We start from the raw sequence: 23,933 nt of genomic DNA on the forward strand, positions 1-23,933 counted from the left end.
TATCAGTAAATTTGTTGGGACGCTGAGTGGGCAGGGACAGGCAAGGGGGTAAGCTGAGAAGTATCGAGGTGAAAGGAGGGTGGGTGCATTGGACCAAGATGAGGGGGTAGAGATCAGTTTGAAAAGATGGGCCTTCCTTTAGATTGATGGGGCAGATTGATGATGGACAGGAGGCATCAATATGGGACTGATGGCCTAGCTGACTTTCTCCCTCCACCTATGACAGTTACTTTATCCCCTTCTTTTCCTCCTATGCTTTCTCATTGCAATTTGCAAACCATAGTTCAAAATCTCATTGCGATCTCAACCTCTCAGAATTAAAACCAGGATGAGGCGAGACAGCATACGAACTGGTGAAAATGTCATATTTCGAATGAGACGTCAAAATTTTGGGTTGCATGCATTTATAGAAAAGCTATAACTCAAAACCATGTTACTTGAAACTGAAAGGGCTCCAAATTTTTACTAGTCTGAAGAAGGGGGAAACTCTTATTTCTGCACTTTGTTTTCACTCACTACATAAATGTTGATTTTGACTATTCCTCTAGATTTATGTGCATTTAACCATTGGGTATCTGGAACATGGAAGGCCAGGCCTTCTAGCTTTCAGTGACTTTTTAAAGGTGGTTTGTACTTGGTATTTGATAGTCAAAAGTTTTGCTAATATCTAATACAAACATAGTTATTGTTCAAGACAAGTTGGTATTTTTGTAGTAGAAACTTCTGAAATCTTCAATTTTTTATTTACTTGACAGTTAGTGCCCAATTTACTTGTCAACCATGTCTCATATCATTCAAAGTTTCAAACTGCGTAGAAAAACGCAATATTACATGTTTGCAGTTGCAGCATTGCCAACCAAGGGTGCACGTTTAAGTCACTAAATTGTCTATATTTTTTTCCTTCCAATTCAAAACCTTAGGTATGTTTATCAATATTAGAACAAGCTTCCCTTATATTAAAAAACCAAGCCCCCCCCCCCCCCCAAAAAAAAAAAAAAAAAAGGCACCCTATCTTCTCAATATTTCAACAATCTTAACCTGAAAGGGGTCGAGATGGCAAGTTGACAAGTTTTCATACCATGTTGCAAATTCTATCTCGTTCTTCCTAGCTTCACATATCAGAAAATAAAATTCTACTTCCAATCAAAAAGAATATTTTCCTATTTTGGGATGGGGCAGATTGGTGTTTGGAGAGATTACCCTCCAGACATATTTAGGTACATGTGCTTCCAAGTAGTTCGCATATACAGGTTGTTGAACTTTAACCTGAGTAAGCAACACCCAGTTAAATTGTAGAGCACAGCAGTCAATACAAGGATAAATATAAATGAATAGCAAGGAGACACATAAAAGCACCTCAAGGAGGACAGGACCATAGACATTCTTGTTAAACTCACAGCGGTGGTGCTCTACCCATTGATAAGCCTGAAATATATAATCACCCCCAGTATACTTCAGAGCTTGTAATAGTTTAGTGTTTGCACTTTCCATGTCCCTCAGACTGCAAAGCATGAATATAAAAAGTCAACAAGAAAACAGAAAAATCAAAATCCATACAGAATTTGTTTAGCCAAAAGAAGTGGACCTGTTCAGGCACTTTTGCAGTTCTGCTCTCTTCTCATCCAAAACTTTCTTCTTTCCTACTATATTCAACTTCTTTTCTTTCTGAGATGATTCCCGATCCCATATTTGATGGCCTAGATTTTTCTATTAAGAGAACAAGTTACTTAAAATCTTGCATAAATGAGGAAACAGGCCCCCTTCAATAACAAAGTCAAGAAAAGACACATCTTGAATGTCGTCACAGATTTAAAAAGTACCTTCACATTTTGATGGAAAAATTCTCCCCTTAACAAAAACCCATGGTAAACAACCGATGCAAATTTATTAACAAATTAGGCTTGTTTGGTTAGGAATGAGTCTAGGGTTGGGTTTGATAAATGTTGGGGCCTTTGATCCCAAAGGTTATTATTTTTAATAGGTCACTTTTGAGGGCCTAAAGTAATGGTAGTAGGTTGTACACGGGATTAGCTGATTTCCAATGTAGCCTTAGATTGATGGGATCAACTAAATGCCAAATCTCCCCATATCTTCAAATCAGAACCAATCAACCAACACAAAGGGAGTTTGGGTACCCGATGGTCTGGTTTAGGGATTCTTCTTATTCAGATGCATCCATGGCTTAGGGGCCTCATGTACAGGTGAAGATGTGAATTTAATCCAAGTTTGGATCAGATCCGATAGTGGGAATGAACTTCTAAAAGGTATTACAGTTCAAAAAAGTTAAGAGACCCAAAGTCAAGAGGGTTATGAGGATGCTGGGGTATAGCAGTGGTTCAAGTGTAGGCTTGATAGGTGAGTTTCCTGAGAATAAGAGAAGTTTAAGATGGACAGAAGGTATAAAACAAAAGTTGCAGGTTTGCTGGCAGTTTATGCTCTAATGGAGGTTAAGGTTTAGTGGAGAAGGTGGCCAACTAGAGGAACTAGTAAGGCTGCTATGAAGGGAATGCATGGGTGCATCAGTAACTAAGTTGATTAATTTCTTCTTCTGGAATAAGGTTTTCAGTTGTTGGAATGGAGTTGCAGGTTTGATGGTGAGAGGGATTGGATGGGACTGCAATAGAGCTTCAAGAAATAAAGAGGGGTAACGGTTGCGGCTTGATCTCCTACCTGAGAAATTCCCAAGTCAAAATCATGCTTGACTCATTAACAATGGAGACTCTCCAACAGCCAGAAACAGATAAGTTTCCAAATCTCCACACCAAAGGAGTACCAAACCCCCACACCAAATCTCACAAAGAGAGGAGACAGTGACGGGCAAAAGCATTCACAAGAGCAATTTTAGATTTATGAATCTTGTCTTCTCCTCATCAATGGGGATATTTATAGGGCCTTAATCAATCTTGCGAAGTCAAGATCAAAATGAAAAATAGAATCACTCAGAACAGCTCAATGGAATAGAGCTCAAAACAAAATACAACTCTCTTACATGTGAATTAAAAAAGCATAAGACCTATTTGACCTTCACTTAGACTAGGCCAACCTAACTCTAATTAAGTCATGTGACATTAGGTCATCAAGTGACGTCTAAAACATAACTACAATAATGAAAAGAATTAAGATCATGTACCACCTTGGTACACATGTTCTAGACTCATTACCAACTAAGCCCATTGAACAAAGTTCCACCCCTCCATGGCCAGCCTTTGCTTATTCAACTACCAAGAAGCCCAAATTGGTTGCAAATCTACAAAAGTTTCTTTCTTTCCTTAGTTTATTTTTAAGTTATTTTGGGTTAGTTTGACTGAACTAGGGTGACATGATTCTATTTTAAGTTGCAAGCAATTGTCTGTAATTACTTTTTTTTTTGCGTGTGTGTGTGTGTGTATGTATGTGTTTATTTTTGGGAGGAGGTGGGGGTTTAAATTCTGTCCATTGTGTGTTTTGGTGAGGCTGGATTAGTGGATTCTGACTGTTTGGTCTACTTCAACTTCCTAGTCAGTTAAGTTACCTGAGAGGTTGAGGGTTTTTGGTCTTCCTTTTCTAGTTTAAGACTCCAATGATGATTTTGTCTTGTATTTGATCAAGGCTAGCAGGTTGGTGTTTGATCCAATTTACACCTCGTAGTGTGTTGGTGGATTGGTGTTTCCAGTTGTCTCATTGACGGTGTGCAGCCCGGGAGGTTCAAATCAGAGCTCATCTCTAATGGGGTACCTAGCTCAACTACGAAAATAGGTTTGTTAGTTTATTTCAGTCTTGTTTTTATGGTTCATTAGGATATTGCCGGTAGGGTTGAACTCATTAGATCTGTTCTCCAATCCTCCTACCTTTATTGGAGTGGCATTTTCCCGATCCCCAAGGCCATCTAGTCTGCTATGGAATCTCTCTTCTGGGCCTTTCTTTGGAAGGGCCAGGAATCCAAACATTTCCTTCGCCCCATTAGTTGGTCCAATGTCAGCCGGCCCAAATCTGAAGGGGGCTTAGGAATTTGCTGGATCCAAGAAATTAATTCTGCTGCTCTTCTCAAGCTCATTTGGAAAATAGTCACCAAGCACGACTCTATCTAGGTCAATTGGGTGCACTCCTATCTTCTCAAATCTAACTCGTTCTGGTCTGTCCCTATTCCCTCTAATCATTCATGGACCTAGAGGAAGCTTCTCCTTCTCCATCCCAGAGCTCTCCCTGCCATTTCCACCCATATCTCTACTGGTTCCACTACTTCTTTTTGGCTAGATCCGTGGCATCTGATGGGAATCTTCATCTCGCTATTCCCTCCCCGCGTTGTCTATGAAACCCGCATACCCAAATCTACCCTTCTCTCGGAGTTTATCTCTAGAGGTTCTTGGGTCTCATCCCCTCACCATAGTCTCGCGCTTGTCTGGAACCTCCCCCCCCCCCCCCATTTTCCCCAACCTCCATGATATTGTTATTTGGAACCCCTCCATTACCAAATCATTCACTACCTCCTCTGCTTGGAACCTTATCCGCCTGCCCTCACCATCCCCCCTGGCCCCCACTGGTTTGGTTTAAAGATCACATTCCCCAACACTCCCTTACCCTCTCTGCAGAGCCCTAAACGCAGCCCTTCCTACCTAGGCCTTCCTCCTTTCCCGGCCACATTCCCGTGAGCCAAAATTGTATCCTGTCCTTGGAATGGTCCGAGGACATTGAGCATTTGTTCTTCTCTTGCCATTTATCTAGTGCTCTTTGGAGAAAAGCCCTTAGCTACATTTGGCTCCGGTCCCGCCGCTCATTTGGGTTTGTGCGTGACTAGTCTTGGATTTTGAGTAAATTTCAGGTACCTCTATTTGTGATCAGATTGGTAAGCTTGTATTTGGGGCAATAGTCCACCATCTATGGTGGGAGCAAAATCTCAGGCGCTGGACCTCCAAATCCCGCTCTATAGACTCGATTTGGAATGCTATTTATTTTGAGGTTTCTTCTAGGATCTCATTCACTCCCCATCCCCCGGTTGTTGATTCCCCAAGGAACAGGCTCATTGTTGTATCCTAGGGACTCAACTCCCAACTCCATTCTCCTGTTTGATCCTGTTTTTTGGATCCTTTGTTGTTTGCTTTTTTGTCTTTAATTGATAATTAATTCATCCAAAAAAAAAATTAAGTCTTTCCCATGCAAATAGCTAGAGTTATGCTCTATTTTGGTAATTTTGTTTACAAGCCCTTATTCATTTAGGACTTTGTACGGCTGTTACAATCCCTTTTACATTAACCACCATGATGGAGAATAAGATTTAGACATAAGTAAATGACTTTATTAGCAAATTGCATCTTTTCTCCTGCATGAGAGTATGCTGTCTAGGGAGTCATATCTTAGACTGAAGAAGCCTGGTGAGCCATATCCAGGTTGCATTCTCCTTGGAGTTCGGGACCCAAGCTGCTGGTTAGAGTTGGTGACTCAAATCCTTGTCGGGTCTGACGTAGTAATCAGTATACATCATCCCTACGGTTGCTGAACTAAAATACTGCAAAAGGTAAGCATAACCACCTCCCCAGACCCTTTCTTTCCCAGCCTTTTCATTCTATATAATCCAAGAATCCCATTGCATGCTATTCAAGTATTGACCTGTCAATCCTTTATCCAACCAGCCATTAGCTAACCTTAGGATTAAGCGGTCAGAATACCCTCACTGACCTCACTTGATCCAAATTTCAGCCACTTCTTGAAACAAAGAGAGAGGAAGAGGAGGGATGGGGGGACTCCTCGAATTTTTGGATTCCCCAAGAATCCCAATTCAAAGCTAGATCTACATCAGTAACCATCAGCTCTGTCCACAACTAGGGGCATCATCCCCTAGGTTCAGTGCAAGTTTCTTGGCAGTTCAGCCATTGGATCCTTGGTTCTTGATAACCAATAAGCTACCATACACCTCAACTCCATAAAACTGTGGTGTTCAAGAAACCATCTTTTACCCATCCAAATTGTTTCAAGCTTGAAAGCTGATCTCTTTAACATTCTGATGTAGCCTCAAAGGATGAAGGCCAGTCTTCCAGGATCAATTAATGAAATCAGCAGGCAAATTAGGGTTATAACCTTGCAGCTAGGGTTTCTAGGCTGTTTTTTAGGGGATCTAGGGTTTGTAAGGTGTACTAGGTTCAGTTAGGGTTACTAGGCCTCGGGTTGATGAAAATTAAATCTGAATTTTATTATATTCCAGTTTCAGATTCAAGTTTCAAGGATTGTGGGGTTTCAGTTTCAAGAGAGCTAGGAGGTGATCAGGGTGAGGGTAGAAGTAGAGAACTAGATTGAGGGGAGGGATTGTAGTCCTAGAGGGAGGAGGGGATTGGTGGGGGGATGGGGAGATTAGAGGGCTAAGGGTTTTGGGGAAGAATACGGGGTGTCACAGGGATAGGATGCTTTATGCTAGGTGAGATGAGGGAGAAGAGAGGGGGAAGGGTAGGGGATGTTTGCTTGCCAGCTGGGGAGATAAGAAGAATTGCATGAATGAAATCCAATCAACAGGCTGTGGAAGGGTTTCCTGCACATGGAATCCCCAAAATCTCCACCAGAATTCTCCTTCAATCAAATTTTATTCAACATAAACTGTCTTGGTTAATGTATAAGGCTGTATTTATAGCCTACATTGAAAGACTCATACTGGACTCAACTGTCAAACCGTTAATTGTAATTCTCATTCCAATTAGGACTCTTACCTGTCTCAATTTAGACGGACTCAAATTTTACAAAAATAAAAGCAGAATCGGAATCCTAATTAAATTAGGACACAACTAAAGGTATTCTGTTTTAAGTAGGACTCCTAATTAGACTAGGACAACTTAACTTGTCATAGTCTGATTCAAGTAACAAAGCATTAACATACTCAAGACTCCAAATAAAATTCTGGTTATAACTACACCTGATTGGGCTTACTTAGGACTGCCCAAATTACCAAAATGCCCTTCATACTGGGCAAAACTTCCTAGGCTGCTGGCAGGGCCACAGGGGGATGGGCAGCCACCCTAGGTCTTCCTTGGGTATCCCTGAGGTGGTCGTAGGTCCTAAACCACCTTCCATAAACACCCTCAAAATCTGGGATCACCGGAAAGAAATAACCCCTAGCAAAACCTCCTTTCCCAAAATCAAGACACCCTGTTTTTCACACAATTCCAGTTGCTTTCTTAAAAATTTTGGTTACTGTCACTCAATCCTACAGAGACAACATCATTTTGGAATGAGATTAAAGAACACTCCCAATCAATGCTAAAGGAACAATTTTTCCAGACGACATGCTGCCCCTCTCAAGCATGATAGCCACAAAGAACACTGTCAATGATTACGTCATGCAGTGACATTACATACCCATGAGTTCAAGGAATAAGACTTGTTGGATAAAGCATAAGCCCAAATGCATAGCTTTTTAATGAACAACAAAATTTAAAGATGTGCAAATGTTAAATAAGCAAGAAAAATGAATATTGAAAGAAAAAAAATACCGGACAAATATGAAAGTAAGTAATTTTCAAGGAAATAACATTTTAAAAGTCTGAGCTTTAAATATCAATGATGCTTCAAGAACGAATTTCAGAAATATCAAGTACATCGCCAATATCTCATAACAAGTGCCAGACACATGATGCATGAGCCTCAAGGCATTATACTAGTAACTTTTCTTGGGGTGTGATTGAAGGTGTAAACCTCACAAGCCTCATAAAGCACCTGTAAAATGAAAGGACAATGGAAAAATATGGCCAAGGCCCACAACAACTGCAATTTCAACAGATTCATGAGAGCTGCTACTGCATAGAATCATGATTCGTTTTGCAGCTTCAGCAAGAGCAAAAACAAAATTCAGGTAAAACAATTGATGATACTTCAGTAGGACATCCAATATAAAATAGCTCCAATTAATCTGCAGAAAATGATAATTTTGACTTCACTCCGTCAGCCCTAAGTGATGCTAATCATTAAATTTAACTTCATAACCTAAAATTTGAAATATACAAAGACAGAAGCACCTAGAACATACAACTTTATCTTTACGGTCATCATGTGTGGGCATGTTTGCAAGTTCTAACTCATCAGCTGCTAGAAATTCCTTCTCTTTCACAATTGTTTCTTGGCGAGATTCTTCTTCCCTCCTCAACTTTTCTTTGCTATCATACTTTCCTCTTACTTGAACCTCCTATACAAACAAACATACATATAAATTTGCAAATGACACCAATCTGATCAAATGGAGGTTTCATAAGAACCATAGTAAAAAATAGCAATACTTGAAAAATAATAAAAAACAGAAATGATTTATCTCACATACCAAACTACTTTCTTCTTTGAGGATCCTCATACGATTCTCAATGTTAGTATCAAGTAGATTACGTTCATTCTTACAGCCGCCATCTAGTTTTAATTTCCTTTGCTTTTGTTCCCTACAAGAACTAACTTATCAGTCACATTCCTCGATACCTAGAATATCAACAGATGGCACAGAAAACCAAGAAAATTCCAAACATGCAAAGAAACTTGATTTACACTAATCATCAAGTAAACATTATGTGAAACCAATACAACTGATATGCATCACAAAAATTGACAGACAAACATACATAGAAACTCAAGTAGGACTGGTGCAAGAATAGCCACAGCGTTTTACTATAAGCACCCATATGACAGAAATAAGAATACCACACCAAATCAACAGTATTCCAGAAACAAGTCAGAAAAAAAGAAAGAAAAAAAAAAGGAAAGGCAGGTAAAGCCCCTCTCCTGTAAAACAAACAAGCTGCAATTCTGATATAAAAACATGAACTTATGTCACATGAATGTATATCCAGGGGTTTAGAGTCCAAAATGAACAAGAGTTGATGGGGTATCAGACTCAAAAAACCCCGAACAAAGATTTCAGGGCTCAGAAGTACATAATCTTTTTTCTGTTGAGTGTTTTGAATAAATTATAAAAGAGTTTCTGGTTACACATCTGTGCAATGGTCATTTGGCAATTCCAACTGTAAGATACTTAAAAAATGATCCAGTTTTTTTGTGTAAATTTCAACCCCAAATTCATATCATATTCCCTAACATGTGTTGTGCAGGCGTCACTGTAGTTTTGAGTTTATCAATACAATATTTTGCAACTTAACAAATGACTTCTAGGTTGATATATAACACATGAACAGGAGAGCGTAGTGCCTATGAGAAAACAAGAAAAAGGACAGCACACCAACCCCACACCAGGTCAGGAACTTGGGGGACCTCAGAGAGGAGTATATAAAAAGAAAAGAAGCCGCACATTTAACTACAAGCTATTATATTAGGTACTTGTATATTAAGAAAAGGATTCAACAAGTTAAAAAAAATAAAATATGCCGGGAAAATGCAGCCTACTATTATTAGGTATTGTCATGACATTAAAAAATTACAAGTTATACTAAAGGGTTGATGATCATAACCCTCTTTTGAGTTCAGAAGCAGTTCAATACATGATCAACTAAAGAATGAGAGAGCTCTCTTATTCAGAACAAATCAGGATTTGCTGCTGAATTGGGCTCCAACAACTGGTAGAAAAGACTACTTGTACTTGCAAGTAGTGCCCAAATTGTTTGGATTTTTGCAAAACCCCTCTTTCTGAATTTTATTTTTAACTAATACAAACCTGCATTTAAGTTTCAAGATTGATACTTTTCCTCATACTTAAATTACTTTCACGTCATAGCATACTGTTGTATACTGGGAATTCTTTCTCCCTACAAGCCATTGCTTCCCCTGTCTGAAGCTTGTTTCTTTATTTTCCAAACTTTACTTTTCTCTCTTTTCCCTTTGGGCCCTTATATCCCTTTCTCTTTGGTGATGAATTGATTTATTCACAACAACAAGAAGCCTTTTCCCAACTGGCTACATGGATCCTTGCCTTCCAATCAGCTCTATTTAAGGTGATACTAGATATAAAGCCTAAGCTACGTATTTCCTTTTTCAGCACTTCTCTTAAGGTTATCTTAGGTATACCCTAGTTCTTCTAATTCCTTCGATATGAATTAAATCGTTTCTGCAGGCAGAGGCATTTTAAAGGCCTTCATTGCATGGTTGTGCCACCTCAACCTACTTTCTCATAGTTTTATCATTATCAGAGTTACTCCTAGACCAGCTCTAATATGATCATTCCTTATCTTATCCTTCTTAGTTTTGTAACTAATCCATCTAAACATCCTCATTTCAGCTATACTGAGTTTATCCATATAATAGTTCTTAACAGCCCAACACTCTGCACCATACATCATAGTTGGTTGTACAATAGTCCAATAGAATTTTCCCTTGGGCTTTAAAGGAATACGTCGATCACATAAGACCCCGGATGCACCTCTCCACTTCATCGACCCTATATTAATTCCTTAGGAAACATCATCATCTATATCACCTTCTTTATTTGTGATTGGACCAAAGTACCTTACATGATCACTTTGTGGAATCTCCTTGTTGTCAACTCTCACCACCTCATCATCCATCCAATCACAACCAAAGTTATACACTAGATATTCCATCTCCGTTCTACTTACTTTAAAGCCCTTTGATTCCAAAGTTTCTCTCCATAATTCCAACTTGGTATTAACCCCTATTTGTGTCTCATCTACCAAAAAAATATCATCAGCAAAAAGCATACACCAAAAAACCCAAAATTAAAATTTTAAATATTTTATGATTAAAAAAAGCATTCCCAATTAACCGACTTAAGGCATATAGTGGCCATGACACTGTTCACATGAACTGTCTTGGCCTTCTTCTACTTCATTCATGCATTTATTAAGAGTGGGGCTGCCTTATGTGATGCTCAATCAAACCAGCAAAAACTTTCCACATCATTAGACAAGCTGCACCTCACATCAGTCACATCCCACAACTTTTCTGTGCTTGTTTTGGGGCTTGTGTCTACATCAATTGCATCACAAGATAAGTGACTTGATTCTTGACTTCAAGTAATCAAACAATGAACAGAATCCAAAGAAATATAAAATAATATAAACTTTTTTTAGGTCAATTTTAACAATCAGACACATTTCTTTTAAAAATCCTAGATGTATGATCTCCACAGTGCATCAAGGAAACCTAGCCACATTCACTATTGATATAAATGAAAAAGAGAGCCAGAAAAAATGAACAAGGACACTAAAGTCCACATGAATTCACAAGTCCACAAATCCCAAGCTAAGAAGCATTTTATTTAAAAATCAAGATACCACAAAATGGTGTCAGCACAAGCTGAGTGCAGGAGCTTTATAAAGCAAAGGTAGAAACCGTAGAATATATTGTGAAAATACTCCAAACTAATGCTGGAAAGGAAAATTAATAATTGGTTGACAATGTAAGACCAATTGAATAGATTGTTAATGATCATGCTTGAGGTTGAAAAGAGAAGCGGAATCAACCAAGCAATCATACTCTAAACATTTTTTGTGATCATTTGCAACCGTAGCAGCTTCACCCAGTTCTCTTTTGGCATTATCCACCTTTTCTTCTACTTTCTTCCATTCCTCTTGCTTCTTATCGTACTTAAGCCATGGTAATTTCTTTCTCATAGATTCAACCTGCAAGAGAAGTAATAGGAGTCAAAACTCCAAAGGTCTGGTCTGAAACTAGTTTAATGATCATGACAAACCTTTGCCAGAAGTTCTTCTCTTTGACGAACACGTTTTACATCTTTTTCTTGCTCAGCATTAAGCGCTTTAAGCTGATTCAGGGTATCTCCATTTTGCTTGACGGTCTACAAAACATTGAAGAGTTTTAAACACTATCAAGAAAGTACAAACTATTTTTTTTCCGAGGATGGTTAGGTAAACAGATATGGATTTGTTAAATAAGCAAGAAACAAAAGAGAGGTACAATTTTTATGCCAGATCATAAATCCTTAGATAAAATCTGCTAGACACAAAAAAGAAAAAAAATAATAATAATAATAATGTCTATTAGAAACTCACAACTTCAAGTCGCTTCAATTCATGACTTTTTTCAACAAGAGAACGATGTTGGACTGGTAGTTGAGGATCACCAACTGCCCTTTCAGTCTCTTCTAGAAGTTGTACAGGAGTTAGCTTAGCAAACTCACACACCCGGTCTTGTGGTAGGAACTAATAAAGAAAAGACCAAAAGAGGTGAAAATGAACAGTGAGAGTGAGAATTCAGTAATTGTTTATATTATATTAATTAGCATAAAAGAAATACTAACACAAAAAACTTTTCTATATACAAATACACAGACAGGATTATGATTCTTCAACGGTAGCCTAATGGCGATAGAACATGAGCCTCCAAATTAAGCAATGCAAGCAGTGAATTATCTCCCTGAACTTGGAGCCAATCTATTGTATACTGTAACCACACTTAAACTTGACGAAAACATCAGTTCTCCAGAGTTCAGGACTGAAGCTTTATGTTACTAGTTCGCCACTTGAGCAAAATCAGGAGAATCTTTAGTAATTCATACTTACAGAATCAGGCATGGGAAGGGCCTACTGTGACAAACAATTTAGGAAACTAGTGCAAGAATAAATTAGGATTAATTTAGCCCTAAATAAACTGACAATCAAATTAGCAACAAAGAACAGGATTAGAAGGCTTAGGAATTATATCAAACTAGCCAGTAGAATGACTTCAAAATCAGATCGAATGGTGGTCACATGGAGAAGGCACTGCTGAAAGTTTCACTTGATTCTAATGGTGATGTCCAGAGATATTGTAACACCACCAAATTAGAATGCTAGGTTCTGCAGGCTGTTTCAGCCTTCAATATGGGCTCAAACTTAGAGGCTCTGTCGTATTGATTGACCCTTTGCTCCAAATCTGGCTCAATACCAATGGTCAGAGGTGGAGTTACTCATTGAGAATGGAAATAGGACTCGTTCTAGAACAATGCAGCTAATAAAACAGGCCAGAATAGGGATCGAGTGGGCTGGATGATGGTATGCTCCTATGCTTCAAAGCCCAGCAGTTTTGATGAAGGGTTGTAAAGATACGGGGCCTCAAAGTTGCAGCAACAAATCAACTCACAGGAACAGCTACAGCCTTCAATTGAATGGATAAAAATCAACTGCAATAGCAACAGTACCAAAGCATTTAAGAACGGTGGTAGCAGTCTTCAGATGGCCTTCAATCATTGAAGCAGTCACTGCATAAAAGGGATCGGCCTCAAGGGTGACACAAAAGAGAGAGAGAAATAGAAAGTAGGGGATTGGTGGCTTAGGCTCTCTCAACCAGGCTCCTTCAGCCCTTCATTTTCAGTCAACTTCACAAGGAGAACATCAAATGCAGTTCATGGTTAGCAATTGATATAATTAATGGAAGGACCCAAGGGCCGTGGAGACTGGAGAGTACAAGGTATAAAGTGGTTAATCATACAAAGAGCAAACTTACAACATGATAAAGAATTAAGGCATGTGTTGAGACTTGAGAGAACTGAATCAGCAAGCAGATTACATGGCATCAGTTAGAGAGGATAATGGGCAGCCAGTGTATCGGAAGAGCTACCCACTGAACTTCTTGAGATAATTAGGAAGGATGTGGCTTCATATGTATTTGACAGGGTGTAATTAAGAATTTCTACTAGTTTGGGGCAATGGCTAAGGGGGAATGCCACCCTAGTCTGGAGACCCCACAAATGCCTGTTCCCCTTCCATATTTTTCCTCTCTCGAATACAAAGCTTACCTATCAAAAAGAAAAAGACTGAGATAGAAACTTCTAAATAAAAGATAAGCCTACTTTCTAAATCTAACACTAAAACTAACAACTTGCTAAAATTGGAAACAGAAACTACATTACTAGCAGCTTCTAAAGAATATTATTCCACCAACATCCAGCAACTAAACTTCACCCAGCTGTCCATATAAGCACCCAAATCACTGATCACATGAACAGAAAATCCCTTTTCTTTTTCTTTTCTTTTTTTCTAATTCCACCTTTCTCCCATCTCCTTATGCTGGAGCTGCCCTACAAGAGGCTCCACCAAAACAACAAAATCTTGCTACATCATCAGATCAGGCTGCCTCTCACAGCAGTCGCATCCCAGAACCTTTCTAGGCTAGATGAGGCTTCTTCCTGTGGCTATACACTGAATTTTTTATCTGTATCAGTTTACTTAAGTGGGAGTTTGGGGATGTAATGAGCTGCATAACTGGTGTATGACTGCCCTGCATCTCCAACAAGGACCAACTGAAGTTGAACTCTCCATGAAGATGCAAAGTACCAATGGCTAGATGGGAAGCCCCCACCGACACACCTTGTGATGTAAACCCCAAATTGAAGGCCAGCCTTCAGGATCATTTAAATTGAATTCAGCAGTTAATTAGGTTTCCTTATACCCTGCGGTTTAGGGAGATAGGAGCTCTTTATGATTTTAGGGTTTAGATTTAGGGTATATGAGGATCTTTTATAATATGGGTTGTGAAGGAACGACTTTTTATGGAGAAGTGTTAGATTAATGCTTTGTGGTCAAATATAATATGATCTAAGGTGATATTTAGGATCTCAAGGATACATAGCCCATCCAATGGGAGATATGAGGTAAATTCCTTGAGATGGGAAACTAGAGTCTATAGTGATAGAATGGGTTGAAACTTGGAGGGAATGTGAGTAACAGTATAGGGATATGATCCCCCAAGTTTGGGATTGGGATGGCTAAATCAAAAGATATGAAGGTTATTGTTATTAGGGTTTTGGAAAGCACAAAAATTCAAGAAAATAATTTTATCTTGAGATCGGACGATCAAAATGGGGTCAAATCGGGATTTAACATCACTAGGGCTGAGGGAACAAGATTCCTAAAATTTGGGACAGATCTAATGGTTAGATTGGTGTAGATCTGACCTTGAATTTTGGATATCTAGAGAAGTCCAAAAATTCAAAAAAGAAATGTGTGATGGAAGGGTAGGGTTGGGGAAGAGAAGAATTAGGGTCAGCAGAAGGGAATAGATGAGCTGCAGGCTGGGGGCAATAGAGAAGGTGGAACAATAAGGGCAGGGGTGGGGGTGAGTACATACCTGTTGATGGAGTGAAATTTAAGAACTTCAGAAAATAGAACGCTCAAAGCCATCTGTAGGTCTCCCCCTTCCACGACTCCACTCAACACCACTTCCTTCAATCAAATTTATTAATCATCCAAGCTGTCTTCTTTACAAGCAAAGGGTAATATTTATAACCTTACAGGAGGGGTTCATACTAGGACTCAGTATTAGAAAGCTATTCAAACTAGGACTTCTACTTGGACTTACATTGGAAAGAAAAACAAACAAGGACTCTTAACTAAACATAAGTGCAAACATATAAGGACTTTTAATTTGAGAAGGAAACCCTTTAAGGATGTGACCAACTCACAAAACAAAACAAAGAAAACCTTCTACTTTCCTTGGGACTCACATTCCACTAAGGACTCTTAACTCATCCTAGGATTATTCAAATTGCAAAACAAGAGTAGAACTAGTCTCCCAGTAGAATGTGGACTACAATTACAAGAATCCCTTCATAAGTAGGACTACTAACTAGACTATAACTCTTGAATAACTCAACAAAGACTAACTCAAATATCAGAATTAGGACCAGAATCCTAATATAATTCTGGTTCTTCTTAGATCAAGTTGGGTTGGACTAGGGGGACCCAAAATGCCCCTATTCTGGCCAAATTTCCCTGGGTTGCTGGAAGGACCGCAGGGTACTGGCAACCTCCCTGGGCTTTCTTTGGGTGGTCCTAGGTCCAGTTCACAGCGACAACCTTGATTGGATGTGTAGGACAGGAGGGAGATGGTGACACAACTTTGGTAAGGTAATAAGGTGACACATACAAGTATATTCACAAACGTTGCATTGGTCAAGGTTCACAAGGATGTTACGTCCTTATATTGGAGGTTTCCCAAAGGGTAAGTCATCGCTTCACATATCTTACTGCATTTATCAAATCATATCCAAAAAAAGAGCACAGCATCCTTCCAAGCGTATAAAACATTATATATTTATAAGATTAAAGAAACTACTTGGAGGAAGATCTATACCCTTTAGCCAAACATAAATGACTAAGAATATGATCCGCAGAAAGGGTAAGATAGTTGCTGCATACTTTAATCCCATGATGCAACAAGTATTCGATTCCAATTCAATAATATGCATTAAAAAGGAGATAATCGATAGGATTAAATATATCATAGAAATATAAATGTATCATTTTTTTTGGTAAAGAAATATTAATGTATCAAGAAGCAATATTCCATGCACATATTATTGTTGGAAGTTCTAAATAATTGCAGTTTCATCATTGGAAGAAAGGATCATTTTAGATTCTGAAGAAGTTGAATCGTTAATGAAAAAGATTAGAAAGTTACCTGTGTCAAATTGTTGACTTGGATATTGAATTTTTGAATTATTTCAACTACATCCCTTTTGGGCACTACTTTGCCTGAAATAGTAAACCACATGATGCATAAATGCTAAAATCAGTCTACGATATAACTTCCTTCTTTTAAATCTCTATAAAACAAACTGAACAACACAAAATAGTTGGGAAATCCAAAATGACTTAAAAAAACATATGAGCAGCAAAATTAAAGCTGAATGACAATAGAATCATTATCTGCTTTATGCACTTTTTTATCTCTCGGATGAGTTGAAGTTCCCCGAACACCAAAGAGGAATTTCTTTTTTGGGTAATCAACCAAAGAGAAAATTCACCAACCAAAATTAATACTAAAAGATAAGTAGAGAAGAGAGAGCTAATAGGATAAGCTACATACCCTGGCACAGGATATAGGAAGTCAGTTAGGTAGGTACCTACTTAGCGCAATTGAAGTAGTCCTTTTCTCATAAGAATTTGAGTGTGTAACTCACTGGTCAAAGCTCTGTTTAAATCCACATCTAGGGAGGGTAATTCAGACTAAATATTGAGAAATTGAATTGCTTTTGAAGCTCTAATTGGCTGCCTTTTCTTTTTGCCAGACTAAGTCCTTGGAGTAGAGAACTCCACCGTTGATGCTAAGTTTTGGAACCTTAACTCCTGAATTGGTAGTGGAACAGCCTTCATGGCTGATCTGCCAAGCAAGACCAATTACTAGTGAAGCCATCCCCTCAGGCAGTAAATCATTTCCCACTCCCCCTTCTCTTCCCTATTAATTTTATTTGTTTGAAACTGCCACTAAACCTGTAAGCCTTTATCCCACCATCTGAAACTTTCATCCAGCAAGGATAGTCATATGTTTGACCCCCATTACACCTACAGATCCCCATCTCGACCCTCACAGTCAATCAGACATTCTTTTGAACCTTACTCCCCAAACTTCTCCACAGTCCTAAAATTTATAAAGAAAAAGAGTTCCCCTCACTTCAAAGTTGGATTGACCTCTTCCCATGCTTGTAATCAACCCTTATATTTGTAGCTTCATCTGAGGATTACAAACCCTAAAACCACAACAACCCCCCCCCCTTGGGTACTGAAGCCTTGTTGGTTTCTAAAAAGACTAGACAAAATTGGACCTTAGATGAACTTGATCATATTCCTATCAATCTAAAGGTACACTAAAGTGGTATCAAAGCATGGCAGAACCAACTGAGAGAGTTGACTGAAATGATCCAAACGCTTGCTGCTGATCAGGCTGCAGCAACACAAAAGCTTATGAATGGGCAAGCTGAAAGGTCTCAGAAATTTACAGCTGAACGCAGGTTTGTTCATAGTTACATTAAGAGTAGTTTTTAATGCAATGCTGGTTCTGCCAGTGTAATATTGCTGCTTTGACAGATACAATGGAACTTTTATCTTATAGTACTTCCTTCTTCGTTCTTTCTTTCTCCTATGTCATTTCCTTTCACTGTTGAACTGTGTCTAGTGAGGATGTCAAGTTTGAAACATCCAGTTGCGGAAAACAAGAGTTCATCCAAATATTTAGTCCTTGAACACGAAAAGATAAGCTCAACATTGAGGGTTACATATCATACCATTCAACAACCACTCAGACTTGTTATGCCTATCAATCTTTCGTTTGATGCTAATCTGCTCCTCTAAAACATAACCTCTCAAAGAGATTCTAATATAACCAGACTCCTCTCCGCGTTTCACATATGCACCAATACTGGAAGCCCTTCCAAGTAGCTGCAAAAAGGAAAAATTCACATTAGTTAAAACCCTAAACCGCTAAGTCATTGCAGTTAAGGACATCAGTTTTCCAACCTGAGGCTCGCCGCCGAGACCAAGGGCGATTGCGCAGACCACAGAACTCTTCCCTGATCCATTGGGTCCCACTACTAGGTTGAGACGCGAACCGGGTTTGGCTATCAGTTTATCAAATGTCATGAAATTACAAAGCTCGATCTCGATAATGTTTCCCGGCAGGTAATCATCCTGACCTCTGCAGAATTCAGCAGATAAAAGTTAAAATTCCAAGTTAAAACCCCAAAAAAATTAAAATGTGTTCTTTTTTCGTTTGTGTACTAAGATGCAATAGCAGGGAAGTTAAAGATCAGGAATATCTACTACAATCATATAACCAAACCGTCACACATATGTGGAAAGAAACTTCTAAAGAACCCTTCAACATAGTGAGAACACAAACAGCGGAAGGTTCAATTTTCGTTTTTGCAGGTGCTGGAGAAGAATTGTTCATACCTGCTGAATTTGATGCGCTTAGCAGAAGGTTCCATTGAAGATACTCAGAGGATTGCTATCCAAGATCTCTGCGGAACGCCGGAACCCTAGATTCCTACGACATCTGGATAAATGAACCGCTCAAGTTTCTGCGGGTTGCAAAGAGGTATCAAATGCGCGGAAAAAAAAAAGGTTCTCAGTTATCTGCGGGTCGGGTGATTCGGATCGGCGACATGGTTTGAGGATTTCGCATCGCATTTCAGTGACTCGTAGAAAACATTATATATTTATATTAGTCATACACAATTACAAATATTAGATTGTAGTCCACTACAGTCTACTTCTAAATTAGTAGGCATTAGTGCTAACGTCCTAATTCAGCATTATTGTTGGCGCCTGCGCGGATATCTCCCGCGCAGGCCCGAAAATGTGACATGTGTCCTCTTTTCTATCCAATGGCTAAAGATTAAGAGTATTCCTGTAATTGAATCATTCAGATTAAAAAATATTTTAAATTTACAATCTTCATTGCTATCAACAATTAAATTTACTCATTGAGGTCCCAGTAAACAACAGCCTGAAACGCGAACTTGTATCTCTAAACCCTAACCCAAAATACACCCACCATCACAGGATCTACTTTTGGGTAGAAGTTGGAAAAATAGCAGTTGCAGAGGGATTCTACAACTGGGCACACAATGAGACAATAAGGAATTTCAAATGCTAAATTGACCTTTTCGAAAATTTTAAAAAACAGAACTCAAACAACATTGGTTTAATAGCTATGGAATTTGCATGTCTAAAGTGAAAAAATCGAACAAAACATGAAAAGAAGAAGGCTCAGATGTGGATTCTCCCAGTACTTATATCTTTAGGAAGAGTAAGTTTGGCAGATACAAAGAAGTGAGAGAGCATGAGAGCATAAGAGAAAAAACAGAAGAGGTGAGCAAAAGAGGCATCTTCAACCCGAAAAGATGGGGAAAACAAATTGGAAATCAAAATGAAAAAATGGGATCTCTTACCTGAAACGAAGAAAAAAATCCTAATAATCTGCTTGCAATGGTGAGTGCATTTTGGGTAAAGGGTTGAACCCTCGTTTTTTACATCGTTGGGTTTTTCAGCTTCATTGAGTAAATTTAATTATTAAGAGGGATGGAATTTGTAAACTTAAAAAGTATTTTCAGTTAAATGATTTAATTACAAAATCACCTTTAATATTTAGCCGTTGGATACATAAGGTACATGTGTCATATTTTCGGGCCTACACGGGGATATCCATGCAAGCGCGAACAAAAATCCCCTAATCCATTTATGGAGCACAAGGGACGGGATTATATTAAACTTAAGTTCTTGAGATGTCCTAGCAATCCACATCAGTTGAGATATTACATTTAGTGGCCAAGTAATAGATTCAGGCCTAGGTAAAAGATTTGGTAATTCACGATGTGTACTCCAGACCTCCCCCAGTTCTATCCATTGGACCTTTGCTGCTACAAGTTATGCTTGTAATCCAAAAAGTGTTGCCTCTAGTTCGTCCTCCATCCATATTTTACCAAAATCGATGAACCTTATATGTCCATCTATAGCAATCCCCATGCTCCATCCTGCAACCCTCATTCATTTGTTATAAATCCCTGCGCATATTAACACAGAAATACAATTAGAGGGTATAAATGAACAAATTTGTTCTTCAACAACATTATATAGATAGTCATCATCAAGTGCCTCCTCCATTATCATGGGAGAGTCACAATACAAATTATCATGTAGCTGCAATGCTACAATCCATTGACCTACTCTTGAGAGTACCGTCAGTGGGTTTGGCCTCTTTTGTGTGAATACCCACGCATTCCTTGCTTCCTAAATGAAGTAACATGTTATCATAAAGGTTGAAAAAAACCAAGGAGCCAGATTGTGATCTATTGAAGATCGGAGATCCTAACACATTCTCAACAGAGATGTATTGCCCCACCTCTCCGTTCTCAATCCTAAAGGTCCAAAAGCATGGATTTTTTTTTTGTCCATTCACATAAAACCAAAATATGCCAAACGGTTTCAGAACCCTTCCCACATAATGCACAAACATCTTGGGTATTCATCCACTAAGCTAGAATAGCCCTTACTAGTAGTCCATCATTGAGAACTCGCCAAAAAAAAACTTCAATTTTTGGAAACAAAAACTTCCAACAATCTGCAAACCGATTCATTTATGGTGGGTAACGTGACTGGATAATCGCGCGAAAGGCTAGCTTAACCGAAAAGTCCCCATTTGGGGATAGCCTCGAAGTCCATCTATCATGTTGATTAGTCAAAGTAAGTGGCAAACTTATGATGGGGGTGGGGTTAGAAGAGTTTAAAGAAAACTCCCTATCAATCATTTGTAGATCATTGAACACTTCAGCCACAGTAGCCTGCTTGCTCTATAAAGTAAAGTCTTATGAAGTTGTCATCAATTGTTGTCGCACATTTGGCCATGGATCAAACCAAAAGTTCGTTTGACGTCCATCTCCCACCTATCGCGTCACCATTGACTTAAGTTGTGCGAAGGTGCTAGAGATACTGTTCCAAGCCCAAGACCCTCTTCTATTCCGAATTTTGGGATAAAAAATATATCCCCTCTTGATGTATCTTGCCCTCAACACCTTGACCCACAATGATTTTGGTTGAGTAATTAGTCTCCATCTTTGCTTAAGTAGCAAAGCTGAGTTTAAATCCTCAATTTTTTAAAAACCTAGCCCTCCATTTTCTTTGGGTTGGCAGAATTTCTCCCATGAAATTAGATTTAAATGACTATTCTTCTCGGGTTTTCTATGCCAAAATTTTCGACACATTGCATCAATTTTGGTGCAAATACTCTTTGGGAATTTTAGACATTGCATTTGGTAGAGGGCCATTGATTGGATTACAGACTGCATCAAAATTCCCCGTCCTACAAAGGATAGAGAATTTGACTTCCAACATGCCATCTTGCGATTCATCCATTCCAGCATAGGTTGCAGGACTCTTGATTTCCTTGTCCCCATCAACAGTGTAGTCCCCAAGTATGTAGTATCTTTCTTGATATAGGATACCCTCAGAATTGTTGTCATGTGATCCCTCTCTTCTTTTGGTACGTTCTTGTTGAAAAAGACTCCGCTTTTTGCAAAAGTGATTTCTTGCCCTGTCAGATCCGTGAAGAGTTCCAATACTGCTTTCAAAGCAAGTATTTCTTCTGTGTCAGCCTTACAGAATAAAAATGTATCATCTACAAAGAAGAGATGAGTAATTTTCTGGTGCTTCTCTACCCATCTTGATTCCACTTAAAAGGTGCAGCGACTTGTACTCATCAAGTAAACGGGATAAAACTTCCATGATTAACGGACATCCTTGCCTTAATCCTTTGGATCCTAAAAACCACAAATATGGTGACCCCCCAAGCTTAACTGAAAAAGTAGGTGAAGAATAAGTGCATTGGTGAGCTTACACCATTTTTCAACAAACTCCATAAATGAAAGAGTTTAACAATGATGTTCCTATCAGCTCTATCATAAGCTTTAAACATATCCAACTTAGGAGCCACCCACCCCACCTTGCTTTGAGACTTTGCCATGAAATGAAAATTTTATTGGGCAGTAATAATATTGTCAGTAATTTGCCTATATATTTGCCACAAATGCTCCTTGATTAGGAGAGATAAAACTAGGAAGAAAAGGTCTCAGTCTTTTGGCTAAGAGTTTGGCAATGATTTTGTAGGACATATTACACAAACTAACTGGTCTAAAATTAGAAACCTCCTTAGCCCCATCCTTTTTCGGAATAAAACATAAAAGAGTGTGGTTAACACCATGAGGTAAACTCTCCTCAGTGAAGAAAGACTTTACAAATTTAACCACATCCTCCTTAATCAATTCCCAAAAATTTTGAAAGAAAAATGCATTAAACCCATCTATCCCTGGGGCTTTATAGGGTCCGAGAGAAAAGACAACATTTCTTACCTCGAGATCATCTGGAACTCCCAAGATACCATTAAGGGATCTGCAAATTGGTAGGAAAAGACATTTCACTAACTCAGGGTCTAACGATTCAACCGATTGGTACATAATTTTCATATGCTAGGCAAAGACCCACACAATATCCCTTGGTGAGAAATATTGTCTTCCATTCGCACAAATTGAGTTGATTCGCCTTTGGTGGAGATTAATCTTACAAGAAAGATGATAAAATTTTGTGTTTCGATCCCCATCAGAGATATACTTACTTCTCGATTTCTAGAACCAAAACATTAATTCCGCCTTCGAAAGCCCACTCCACCGTCATTTTTTATTTTGTTTTATGAGATTCCAATCTGGATTCAAATCCTTCTCCAACACATCAATCTCCATCTGAACTCATTTTAATAGATCCACCACATACTTTCTTTGAGACAAGTGTAAGCCATTGGAGTTTCGAATTGCCTCAATCCCAAGGAAGTAATTCAATTCTCGTGATCTTTGATTGCAAATTCCGTGCCTAGAGCTTCAATCAAACATTGTACTTGACTTGATTGCTTCCTGTGATTAAGTTATCATTTACATAAACAAGTAGATAGATAATGCTAGTTCTTATAATGTTGAGAAATAAGGAAGTATCCGATTGGGAGGCCTTAAAATCAATTTGATGGGGATAATTGCTAAGTTTGTTATTGCAAGCCGTAGGAGCTTGTTTCAACCCATAGAGCGCTTTCTTCTAGTAACAAACATGATTAGGGTATCTAGGGGCTACAAATCCTTGTGGTTGCACCATATACACATCTTCTTGTAAAACTCCATTCAAGAAGACATTTTGAATATCTAGTTGACGAAAAATCCAGCCTTTAGAGATAGCAATAGAGAGTACAAGTCTAGCTATTGTATTTTTTTACAACAGTGTTGAAAGTGTTCAAGAAGTTGACGCCCTCTCTTTGGTGAAAGCCTTTTGCCACTTACCGGGTTTTATAATGGGTTACAGATCCATCTGGGTTGTGTTTAATACAGTAAACCCATTTATTACCAACTAGATTCATTGTTGGTTTTGTATGGAATCAACTGCCTTGTGCCATTGCGAAGGAGAGCATTAAACTCATCTCCCATTGCCTCACGCCATTTGTGGTCTTTAGATGCTTCAGTGTAGGATGGATGTTCAATTTTAGATGATGGGCTTGGGGCAAAAAAGCTCTTGGAAGTGGTTATCTTGTGGTTCAGAGAGATAATTTGGACATTGGTTTGCTGATTCCAAGTTTTGAAAAGGTTACCATAGGAAATAGCATTGGTCAGCTTAGGTGGAGTGGGTTTTTGGGATTTTTGAAGGGGAAAAACGTTTTATCATAGACAGAGAGATCTTGAGACCTAATTGCAAGGGGTCGACTAAATCATCAATAAA

At 38.7% G+C, this 23,933-nt stretch overlaps 1 protein-coding gene across 2 annotated transcripts in view; it reads right to left on the reverse strand.

Annotated features, from left to right (window-relative positions):
• Positions 1-18,836, reverse strand: part of SMC5 (structural maintenance of chromosomes 5) — a 39,721-nt gene extending 20,885 nt beyond the window's left edge. For both annotated transcript variants that reach the window (XR_016170390.1, XM_089138541.1), the window contains exons 1-12: positions 18,579-18,836; positions 18,144-18,321; positions 17,912-18,065; positions 16,309-16,382; positions 11,922-12,071; positions 11,603-11,707; positions 11,386-11,531; positions 8,273-8,384; positions 7,985-8,140; positions 1,586-1,707; positions 1,357-1,501; positions 1,201-1,266 (exon numbers count right to left, since the gene is read on the reverse strand). Coding sequence is in view for 1 of the 2 variants with exons in the window: in XM_089138541.1 (XP_088994667.1) it covers positions 1,201-1,266; positions 1,357-1,501; positions 1,586-1,707; positions 7,985-8,140; positions 8,273-8,384; positions 11,386-11,531; positions 11,603-11,707; positions 11,922-12,071; positions 16,309-16,382; positions 17,912-18,065; positions 18,144-18,321; positions 18,579-18,613 (1,443 nt within the window). In the remaining variant the exon portion in view is untranslated. The remainder of the gene's footprint in view (positions 1-1,200; positions 1,267-1,356; positions 1,502-1,585; positions 1,708-7,984; positions 8,141-8,272; positions 8,385-11,385; positions 11,532-11,602; positions 11,708-11,921; positions 12,072-16,308; positions 16,383-17,911; positions 18,066-18,143; positions 18,322-18,578) is intronic.
• Between the last annotated feature and the right edge of the window lie 5,097 nt (positions 18,837-23,933).

The sequence above is a fragment of the Hakea prostrata genome, chromosome 10, assembly GCF_041222555.1.
Source record: "Hakea prostrata isolate BN-2017 chromosome 10, UWA_Hpros_2, whole genome shotgun sequence".
NCBI classification, from domain to species: domain Eukaryota; kingdom Viridiplantae; phylum Streptophyta; class Magnoliopsida; order Proteales; family Proteaceae; genus Hakea; species Hakea prostrata.